Source organism: Medicago truncatula, chromosome 6 (assembly GCF_003473485.1).
Source record: "Medicago truncatula cultivar Jemalong A17 chromosome 6, MtrunA17r5.0-ANR, whole genome shotgun sequence".
NCBI lineage: Eukaryota > Viridiplantae > Streptophyta > Magnoliopsida > Fabales > Fabaceae > Medicago > Medicago truncatula.
This window is the reverse complement of record NC_053047.1, coordinates 3,461,447-3,473,147: the sequence shown is the minus strand read 5'-3', so window position 1 is coordinate 3,473,147 and position 11,701 is coordinate 3,461,447. Positions and strand designations below refer to the sequence as shown.

Sequence of the window (11,701 nt, the reverse complement as noted above, 5' to 3'; positions counted from 1 at the left end):
AAATAGGGTTGCAAGCGACAAACCTATCAAAATAAGGGTTCCGGAATCCACCAGAAATTGAGAGAAAATCTCGAATATTATTAATGAATAAAAGTGTGCCTCTTAGGCTGCATAAGTTCTGCTTATATAGTGAAAGAAATAACAAACCCGTGGGCCAAAATAAAACAAAACAAAATAATAATAGAAAGTTCTAGAAAATCATTAAGATTTGACTAAAATAAAATACTTTAAAATTACTAAGGAAGCCCTCCTACATCAGTCTCCTCCACCTCTGAAGAACTCGACCCCGAGTTCTCATCTTGATAAAGGACTTCATCTGCATGGTATTCATGAATGTCTGCCACATTGAAAGTGTTGGAAATGTTCATAGAATCTGGAAGTGCTACCACATATGCATTATCATTGATCTTGCGAGTCACTTTGAATGGACCATACTTGCGGGGCTGTAGCTTACCGTAGGTACCAACGGGAAATCTCTCTTTTCGCAGAAACACCATCACATCATCCCCCACATTGAAAACCTTGACTCTTCGCCGTTTATCTGCAGCAACTTTATTTTTCAACCCGGTAGCTTCTAACTTGGCCTTGACAGAATCTTTGACAGTCATAATCTCTTCAGCCATCTTTTCAGCAGCTACGCTAACTCCATGAGCTTTAGGCAACTTAATCAAATCAACGACATGCCTAGGGACAGAAGTGTAAACAAGTGCAAAAGGTGTTTTTCCGGTAGCAGAATGCACAGTGCTGTTATAAGCAAATTCAACCTGAGGTAAAGCCAAGTCCCATTGTTTCGGTTTGTCACCACAAACACAGCGAATCATATTTCCCAAAGTCCTGTTCGTGACCTCAGTTTGTCCATCAGTCTGGGGGTGAGCAGTAGAACTCCTGTTCAGTGATGTTCCAAATAATTTCCACAGAGTAATCCAGAAATGACTGAGGAATTTAGTGTCTCTGTCAGAGGTAATAGATGTAGGAACCCCATGAAGGCGCACAACCTCTCTGAAAAACAGTTTGGCTATGTTGGATGCATCCGCAGTCCTCTTGCAAGCAATGAAATGGGACATCTTGGAGAATCGGTCCACAACTACAAACACAGAATCCACACCTCGCTGGGTACGAGGCAAACCCAACACGAAATCCATAGATAAATCCTGCCAAATGTCATCAGGAATCGGTAAAGGCATGTAAAGACCAGTGTTCTGCGACTGACCTTTAGAAACTTGGCAAGTGTAGCATTTCTTGACAATGGTTCCAACATCTTTTCTCAAGTGTGGCCAATAAAACCTCTCTTCTAGACTAACAATGGTCTTATCTCGCCCCATGTGTCCACTAAGACCGCCACTATGTAGGTCCCTAATTAATTTCTCCCTTAAGGATGAGCAAGGAATGCACAGTTGGTCTCCTTTAAAAAGGTATCCTTCTCGAATATGAAAATCTGCACAAGGACGCTCCTTGCATTTGGCAAACAATTCTTTGAACTCAGCATCACTCTCATACAATTCCTTCAGACATTCAAAACCCACAACCTCTTGTGCTAAGGTGACAAGCAAAGAAGCTCTCCTACTTAAAGCATCAGCTACCTTGTTAAGAGCACCGGATTTATGCTGAATAATAAAAGGGAACTTTTGCAGAAAACTCACCCACCGAGCGTGCATCTTGTTAATTACTTTCTGACTATGGAGAAATTTTAGAGCTTGATGATCAGTAAACAGAATGAACTCTCTATGAATCAGATAATGCTCCCATTGGCGAAGGGCTCTGAAAACGGCGTAAAATTCTTGGTCATAAGTACTCCATTTTTGGCGAGCTTCACTCAACTTCTCACTAAAGAAAGCAATTGGCTTCTTCTCTTGAGATAAAACAGCTCCTATTCCAATTCCACTAGCATCACATTCAACTTGGAACACCTTTTCAAAATCAGGAAGAGCTAAGACTGGGGCGGTGCACAACTTCTTTTTTATTAAGGCAAAACTCTGATCTTGCTCGGAACCCCACTTGAATTTTCCTTTCTTCAAACACTCTGTGATTGGTGCAGTGATAGTGCTGAAATCTCTGATAAATCTTCTATAAAAAGTGGCCAGCCCGTGAAAACTACGTACTTCAGTAACTGATGTGGGTGCAGGCCAATCTCTGATAGCCCTCACCTTTTCCTCATCAACCTGGATTCCTTCTTCACCAACTATAAACCCCAAGAAAAGTAACCTGTTGGTACTGAATGTGCACTTTTTCAAATTAATGTACAGCTGATTATCTTGTAAAACTTGCAAAACCAACCTCACATGTTCCAAGTGCTCTTTCTTGGACTTACTATAAATAAGAATATCATCAAAATAAACTACTACAAAGGATCCAATAAAGGGGCGTAGAACCTGATTCATTAATCTCATGAAGGTGCTAGGGGCGTTTTGATGAAGGATTTTTACCTCTCATAAAACTATTTACACGTAAGTATATATAGGATCGTGTCCACAAGGAGTTGCGTATTTCATAAGCATTTTCACAATATTTGTCACGTTAAGTGTTTGGGTATAAATTGTTTGTTTGTGTAAAACTATTTTCCTAATAGACATAAAAGTAAAACGAGAAGAGATAGGGCTATTCCACTTGCGGTCAGAGACATCAACCAAGCGTAACAGCTGCAATCTCTCGATCGATTAACGGATTCTAGCTTTTTAAACTATATTATCACAATCACTCGACAATATCATTCGTGTCCAAATGATATCGTTATTTCTAAGGGGTCGTTTAAACATCGATTTCCCAAACATTTAAACGATCACAAAATCGATTGGGTAGTTTAATCGACGATTTCCCAACCGATTAAATTACCCAAAAGCATTAAGTCCTAGATTAAAAGTGATTATCAAATATTAACATCCATGTCTAGAGTGATAACTTAAGATAGATTGTTATTCTATTTCTAGATTCAAAAGTATGTGTCCATATCATTTTGAATCTCAATAAAATAATAAAAGCAAGAATAACAACAATATTGAATAAATTGCTAGAACCATATATTAAAAGATCAAAAGATTACATAATAGCTTGTTTGAATACCTCAAAACTACAAGAGTAGATGTAGCTACATATGTCTATGATAGCTTTGCAAAGGATGAAGAAAGGGTGAAGATTCCATGACAAGATCCATGATGTCTCAACAAATCTTGGCTTGAATCTACTCCTAACTACCTTGCTTTGTGTTTCTCTCTCTAAAAAAGCCCTAGTCTCTCTCTAAAACCAGAAAAATATGAATAAAAATGTAATAATCCCCCTGGAAAGAGAAGAGAAAACTATTTATATGGGCTGACTGCGTGCCAGTTCGCTTAAGCGAAGAAGAGTTCGCTTAAGCGAACAACCAGGAAATCTCCAGTTGACCATTGAGGTGCTGCCACGTGGTCCCTATCCTCTGAAGTTGGATGAACTTCGCTTAAGCGACGCATAAGCGAACATGTGAGCGAACTTTCCTGGAGCTCACTGGAACTTGGTCGCTTAAGCGAACCATAGTTCGCTTAAGCGAACTGACCTTTCTTCATGAGCGAACTGGAAGCGTGCTTGTAAGCGAACAGAACGGTTGCTCTCTGTAACTGGTTCGCTTAAGCTAACAGGAGTTCGCTTAAGCGAACGGACCTTGGTTCAGGAGCTTCCTTCTTTTCGTCCTTGCTTGTCGTTTCCTGCATAAATGGGGTAGAATCAGGCATGTAAAGCATAAATGGTAAAATTGCACTCAAATGGTAGCTTTTCCTTAGATAACTTGCAAAACGAGTCACTAATTTGCCTAAGTTAACACATGAAATATGTTACTTTTGAGCACTTATCACGTTTGACAAACCGAAAGGCATCACTAGCCATTCATAAAGTTCATCCTTACTCTTGAAAGCTGTCTTCCACTCATCTCCAGGTCTAATTCTGATCTGATGATATCCACTACGCAGGTCTATTTTCGAAAACACCTTAGACCCTGACAACTCATCAAGCATGTCTTCTAAACGGGGAATTGGAAACCGATACTTGATAGTTATCTTGTTGATGGCTCTACTGTCGACACACATCCTCCACTGATTTCCTTTCTTTGGTACTAAAAGGACTGGAACAGCACAAGGACTCATGCTCTCACGGATGAATCCCTTTCTTAGTAAATCCTCAATCTGCTCCCTTAAAATCTCATTCTCTTTAGGACTCATGCAGTAATGAGGAAGGTTTGGTAGACTAGATCCTGGAATCAAGTTTATCTGATGTTGAATGTCTCTCATGGGAGGTAAATCATTTGGAAGCTCATCTGCAATCAACTCATTGAAATCTTTTAGAATTTCTAAGACTTCACCTGGTATCAAAATCTCTTCTTTCACAACGTTCATCAGTCCTTTGATCACAACCGGATAAAAACACTCAGTTTCCTTAACGGCATCATCAAGTTCCTTTTCATTCTGAGTCATCACTAGGAAACTCGTTTTCTTCTCTTTCGGGTTCTTATCAAATTGTAAAACAGGTGTCATAGCAATCTTATAAGTTCCCCAAGTAAACAACATCACATTATCCCGTCCCCGATAAGTAATATCATTATCAAACTGCCAAGGTCTACCAAGTAAAATATGACAAACATCCATATCAAGAACATCACAAAGTACCTCTTCTTTATAATGTTTGCCGATGGATATAGGAACTTTGCAGGACAGCGTCACTCGTACCTGGGATCCCTTGCTGACCCAGCCAAGTGAGTATGGCTTCTCATGAGGCTCCGTGGGCAGCTTGAAATAATCCACCAATTTTTTTGACACCAAGTTCTCCGTGCTTCCATTATCAATTATCAGGTCACATACTTTGTTATTGACGGAACAACGAGTCTTAAATAAATTTTTGCGTTGGCCTTCCTCTTTGGATGCTAGCAACAATCGCTGAAGCACAAAGTTCACTCTCTCTTCAGAATCTTCCTCAGCAAACTCAACTCCTATGTATTCATCTTCCTCATCAAGTTGCTCATTATCATCATCCAAACCTTCTGCTACTCCAGCAACCCTCCTTGATGGACAAACATTGGACTTGTGACCCTTTCCACCGCAACGGTAACAATTATCACCACCAGGATACGCATATGGGTTGTTCTGCTTTTGGACAGGGGCCTTGACTGGAGGTGCACTGCCAGAACTGCTTGCTTTGCTAGCATGGTTTGAATCTTTGACTGCTGCACTTTTCTCTTTGTCATCAGCTTGGTTCTGTGGAGAATATCTTCTGAAATTTGAGAAATTTATGGGGGATTTCTCTATTAATTCCGCCTTTAAAGCTAGGTTGGACGCTTCAGCAACGGTACAAACAGTCTGTAATTCCATCTTCTCTTGCAATGAACTTTTCAAACCACTAATATAACGAGCCACCTTCTGATTCTCGGACTCGCCTAATTCGTTACGTTCAGAAAAACGCAAAAATTCAGCCGTGTACTCAGTCACTGATCGCTTGCCCTGAACACATTCAATATACATCTTATATAGAATCTGTTCATAATCTTCAGGTAAAAATCTGTCAAGCATCAACTGTTTCATCTTTCTCCAAGTTCGAATAGGGTGTTTATTTTGCCTACGCCTCTGAACAACGAGCCTGTCCCACCAAACAGCTGCGGTACTTTTCAATCTGATCGCAACCATCTTAACCTGCTTGTCTGTCGGGACGTCCATGACCTCGAAAAATCTATCAACATCGATCTGCCAGTCCAAGAATTCTTCTACTCCCATCATTCCGTGAAATAGGGGAATATCAGCCTTAACACGGTAATCTTGGTGATTCCCACGTTCACTCTCATCATCGATCACGACTTCCTCTTCATCAAAACTCGAATTATCATCAGAAGGGTCGTTGACGTAACGAACCCTAATATCTGGAGTCGGTCCTCCTCCCCTGTTGTTGCGGTTGTTGTTGTTTTGGCGGTTGTTGTTTCGGTTGTTAATGTTTCTGTTGTGGTCGCCGTTTATGTTGTTGTTGTTGGTGCTTTCGTCAACTTTAGTCGACAAAGCCGTCATCTGATCTGACAAAGCTTTGAGGGTTGCAGCAAAACCTTCAAATTCTGCCCTAGTGACCGATTGATCTCCCATGGCTGGATCACGTTCACGAAAGAACAGGGGAAACCTGCTCTGATGTCAACTGACGCAGTACGGAAGCGTAGGGTTAGCAAGCGCTAAACCTAGATAGAAAAGAACAAGTTTGCAAGCGACAAACTTGTGAAAATAGGGTTGCAAGCGACAAACCTATCAAAATAAGGGTTCCGGAATCCACCAGAAATTGAGAGAAAATCTCGAATATTATTAATGAATAAAAGTGTGCCTCTTAGGCTGCATAAGTTCTGCTTATATAGTGAAAGAAATAACAAACCCGTGGGCCAAAATAAAACAAAACAAAATAATAATAGAAAGTTCTAGAAAATCATTAAGATTTGACTAAAATAAAATACTTTAAAATTACTAAGGAAGCCCTCCTACATCAGCAAACTCACGTAGACCTAATTTTCGCAGTTTAGAGATGAGAATAAGGAATGGAACCGAAATGAGTTCTAAGCTATGACACGTCAGAATCTATGTGACGTGGTGGAAATAGTATTACATGACTCTTCCATTGTGGATGATCGGATTACGATTTTCTGCTCTAAAAGATTAGACATAGTTGCACGATGTAGCATATCTCAACCATGGATATGAGATCGGTCGGTCCAGTTTTTAATCACAGTTTCATACAGTGAAATGATCTCGGCAATCAATTTAAAATTGGACGGTCTAGATAAGTTATATCGCCCTATTGTAACAGCAGAAAATCTAATTCCGTTGATGGTCTAATATGTTATCATTTGTCTTTATATATAAGTAGGAAAATATGATCAAAATATGTTATATGAATGGTGCACATAATCCAATTGGGTCGTTCATTTTAGGATAGATGGTGTTTATCTCCAAGGATTATATAAAATCTTTTTTCAATGACAAATATTAGTAATTAGTTGTTAGATTAATTTTTTTTCTATGCTCAATTTGAACTCTAAACTTTCAACCTCTTGCAGTGGGATTTAGCCCCATTTGGTACATAAGGAACAAAAGTTGTAAAGCGGTAAAGAGTTATTTGGAAGAAGCTATAAATACAAAGTATGATTTTCGTACACGAAATTTTATAATGGATTTTTTTTTTGGTTTAATTGCACTTTTGGACCCCTATCTTTTCAAAAGTTGCGGTTATGGCCCCCTAACTATTTTAAATACAAAACAGACCCCTATGTTTTGATTCTTTGGCAGTTTTGGACCCCCAGTCCATTAGTGAGGTTCCACGTGGCCCTCTAAATAATACACGTGGCACCTCACTAATGGACTGGGGGTCCAAAACTGCAAAAAAATCAAAACATATGGGGCTGTTTTGTATTTAAATTAGTTAGGGGACCATAACCGCAACTTTTGGAAAGATAGGGGTCCAAAAGTGTAATTAAGTCTTTTCTTTTACAAGGCTAAAAGAGAAACAAAACAAAAAATGAGAACTAGGATCTCAGGAACAAGGTTCCTTAAGCATCATTCCTCAAAAAGGGAAGGAGATCATCCGGAGGGGATGGGTGGAGTAAGAGACCAACATCTGAACTTGCTTCTAACTTGGCAAAATAATATGTGCATTGGTTACCTTCACGAAGAGTGTGATGGAACGAATAGTTCGCCTGAGAAAACAAATCTTTAATTTCTTGAATGAGAACAGCATGAATGAGAAACTTCGACGTGTTGCTAGTTATAAGGTTAATAGATAGGAGAAAATTCGGATAACATGTCAAATCAGCAATGCCCATGTTGTTAGCTATGGAAATGCCGTGAAAGATAGCAGTCAACTCTACTTGTAAAATGTCTGATGAAGAAGGAAGACAGTAGTCCCTTCATCATGTTGGGCATAGGCTAAGAGTTATTTATTTTCTTGTTTTCTTTCTGTACAGGTTCTGTTTGTAAATACTTTGTTGACTTTGCTGTCTTCTTCTTAGTACACCTTGTGCTAGGAAAGACACTTTAATTTGGTAATATATTCCATTTTAGCCTCTTAAAAAAACAATAATTTGAAGAAAACTCGTGCGAAAAAGAAAAAAAAATCATTTGGAAAAAACTTCATTCTCAACTAATTATATCGGGAAAGATCTTATGATCATTGAGAATTGGTCGGAGGTAAGAAAAACATATTAAGTATATTAAGTATTGTTTAAATTAAATATTTTTTTAACAAGTTTAAATTAGAGATTAAATTAAAGATTTAATTTTGAATTTAATCCAAAATTAAAAAATTTATTTTTAATTTAGAAATTTGAGTGTTTTTTTTGAACAAATCAAAATGGAATTATATTACTCAAACAACAATGATCACCCTGCACAAGGAGTGCAAAGGGGGAGCATCGGTTAAAAATTTACAAAGTCATGATGCCAACAAACAAGAGCACCACCTAACCTAACCCACCTAATTACAACAAAGCACCCATACAAAATATATAATATATTTATCACTAGTTTTAAAATAAAAAATCAATTTGAAATATTATATAAATCACAGAATTGATTTTCCCTGACTCATGGATTAATTATGATTGTTGGATTCATTTCATTTCAATCACAAAGAATATCATCAACTACATGCATCAAACCATCGATATATCTTACAAAGAATGCATGTCTTTATAATTATTCATGTACTATATATTACTCATGTAGTCATGTATGTCATATGAGAATGAATATTATATCTGTTAAGTTATTGTGAATTTTAACTCATATTACATTTATGTATTACTAGCTGAAAGACGATCACTTACGTGTCCGTCTTTTCTCTCTTTTTATCGCGCTAACACATGTAAATATGAAGGATATTTTATATGAAATTCTCATTTTGATTAAAATGATAAATAGATATTTTTGACTATTAAATTGTATCAAACTCAACAAATCATGTTTATCTTTTCCAATGACATCAATAATATAAAAAATATAATATGATTTCTTATTTTTTTTAATAACACCAACAATATAATATTTTATAGAAAAATTTGTTTAAGGGTCTAATTGAAGTAATAAAATACAAACCAAAATCCGCTATTGATTTTATTTTATACTACCAGAAAGATAGAGATTAACATGCTTGTTTATCAGCTCTCTACTGTGCCGCTTAATCGTATGTAGAAAGATACAACAATTAAATATTTTTTGAAAATCTGATTAAAACTAAATATTTTTTGAAGATCAGATTAAAACAAGGTTTTCTAAAGAAATATCTAAATAAGTTTTTTTTTATTGTGTATGTTATTGTACTATTACTGTGGAAGTTCCTTTTTTTTTAAGGTATTCTAGTGGTTACAATTCACCTTTTTTAAGGTGAATACTGAGGTGTCTGAGGTTTGAATCCCGGCCCTTATATATCCTTGTCAGCTGAGCTATGTTCACGGGGACATTTCCTATTTTAATGGGATTTAACTTTTTTTTATTTAATAGTTCAAACAATAATATTATAAGAGGATAATATAGTAGATTAATACTTTAAATGAAGAGTAAAATTGGAAAGATAAAAAGTCAACCCAAATTGATATGTTGTCTTTATATATAGTAGTATAGATGTATCTTCCCTCAACAAAACAAAAAAATATAGTATAGATGTTTCTATTATATATCAAATAACTAATATATTTTTTTAAATAATCTCAAAATATTTATAACGTTTTATCATTTTATTGACAAATTAATTTCCTAAAATAAATTTTGTGGATAAATTATAAATTTCATTAGATACTGCTTTGAACTTAGAGAACACTAGTATGTATACTCGTGTCCAGCACGGGCTAGAATTTCTTCATATATGATGGAGATAATCATGTGATGTATAAGTGTCGGCTACAGTCCAACATTGACTATAAGCGTGGAGGTTGAACAACATAAAAGTGAAAAAACTCATACACTTAGGACCTTAAAATATTGAGTGAAAATGTGGTATCAATCTCATTTGTGTGGTTTCTCTCTATCTTTAAGTCAACTCACACCAGTGTTGCCTTTCTCGGAAGGCCCAAAGGTGGGAACATAGCCCGATTCAACTTTGTGGGGGAAGCAGGAGTGATTCATGATGGTAGATCACAGATGCAGAGGTCTCATACATAAGGAAGAGACGTTAGTCTGTCAAGTATTAATTAAAGTTTTGCATTGAATGCAAGAGTAAATGTTATAGAACATTTAGATGATATACCTAATACCCCTATACCTAATTCTTTAAGGTATAGGATGAAGATGCAATGTCAATATCATTTGTATGGGCTCTGTTAGTCTAAAAAGATGATTAAACTCAATGTAAGATCCTCCGGAAGTCATAACATTATGATGAACAATCTTTTTAGTTTTTGGATGTCATTTGTTTAATTTTTTATCTTAAAATTTAGTTTTTGGATGTAATGTTTTTCATGCAAATTTTTTCATTCAACCCTATTATTTCAAATTCCTTCACTTTTGGTATTTGGTGCCATGTGACAATTGAAAATTGTAGAAGTGTTATGTTGGGTTGACAAAATATATGTTTATTACATGTTTAAAATTATGTGGTGTTTTTTTAATTGAGCCTAAATTTTTTTCTAAAAAAATTACTCGAAAATCTAAAACTTCTTCAATAAACCTATAAAAACACTGACAATTTACACTATTCCTTATACTGACACGAACAAAAAGCATAATATTTACTTTTTTCCTTATACTAACACGAATAAATTTTGTGGATGAATTATTTATTTCATTAGATACTGCTTTGAACTTAGAGAACATTAGCAACATTAATTATTTGTTTGGTTTTTCATATGTCTTATTAATTCTTTTGTATTTTTATTCTTTTTCTTTCTTGTTTTTGTACACATACGTAAAAATAACAAACAATTTGAGATACTTGTATAGTAAAAATAAAAGACATCACTACAAACAAAACATAAATTAGTGAGAGAAAATTAGAAAGGAAAAACGTGAAATTCTTTTCTAATTTCATCATTAAGTTTTACGATTAAAAAGTTTGTGAAAGATTTTTTATTTTATCCGTCACTAAGTTCTCTCCCTAATTTTACTTTTCCTAACGGTGCATCTTGAGATACCTGTATATTTTCGCTAAAACTAAATTGTGAATATAAACCTATTTTACACTAAGATTCAATAACAATTCACTATTTTGCCACATCGTCTCATTTTAGCATGGTTATTTTTAAATTTATAGCGTCACAATGTACGCACGATAAACTCTTCATAATTTAAAAAACATATTTTGTTTTGGAAAACAGTTAAAGTCATTTTTTTATTTGTTACTTCTTTTTGCCTTTTTGTACTTTTTCATCTTTTCTAGTCTACACAAAATTGAATTGTCAACAAAAACAATAATACAATAATAACATATATGTATCGTGTTGTGTTGAAGAGTTTGGAGACGAGATGGTCGACAACAATGATAAGATAAGCTTAGTAGTCTATAGAAATTAAACTTTTTATGATTCTTTTTTAAGTGTTACAAATTCATCTTTCTTATTTGACAAAAAAAAAAATCATCTCTTACAATGAATAAGTGGAGTTTCCGGAATTCGAATCCCAAATCTTATATTATGTGCTAGCTGACCTAAGCTCACAAAGACAAGTTAAAACTTCTTTTATCCCACAAAAATAAAACTGAACTTATATTATTATTTTTTTTGTTATTCTGAACTTAT

The 11,701-nt window shown here is 35.5% G+C and overlaps 1 protein-coding gene across 1 annotated transcript; it reads right to left on the bottom strand.

Moving 5' to 3' along the window:
• Positions 1-236: 236 nt before the first annotated feature.
• LOC112422671 (transposon Tf2-1 polyprotein) lies at positions 237-6,080 on the bottom strand. Its single transcript, XM_024786006.2, has 2 exons — positions 3,802-6,080; positions 237-2,394 (listed from the first exon to the last, which is right to left on the bottom strand). The coding sequence occupies exons 1-2, from the start codon at positions 6,078-6,080 to the stop codon at positions 237-239; spliced, it is 4,437 nt and encodes a 1,478-aa protein (XP_024641774.2).
• Positions 6,081-11,701: the final 5,621 nt, after the last annotated feature.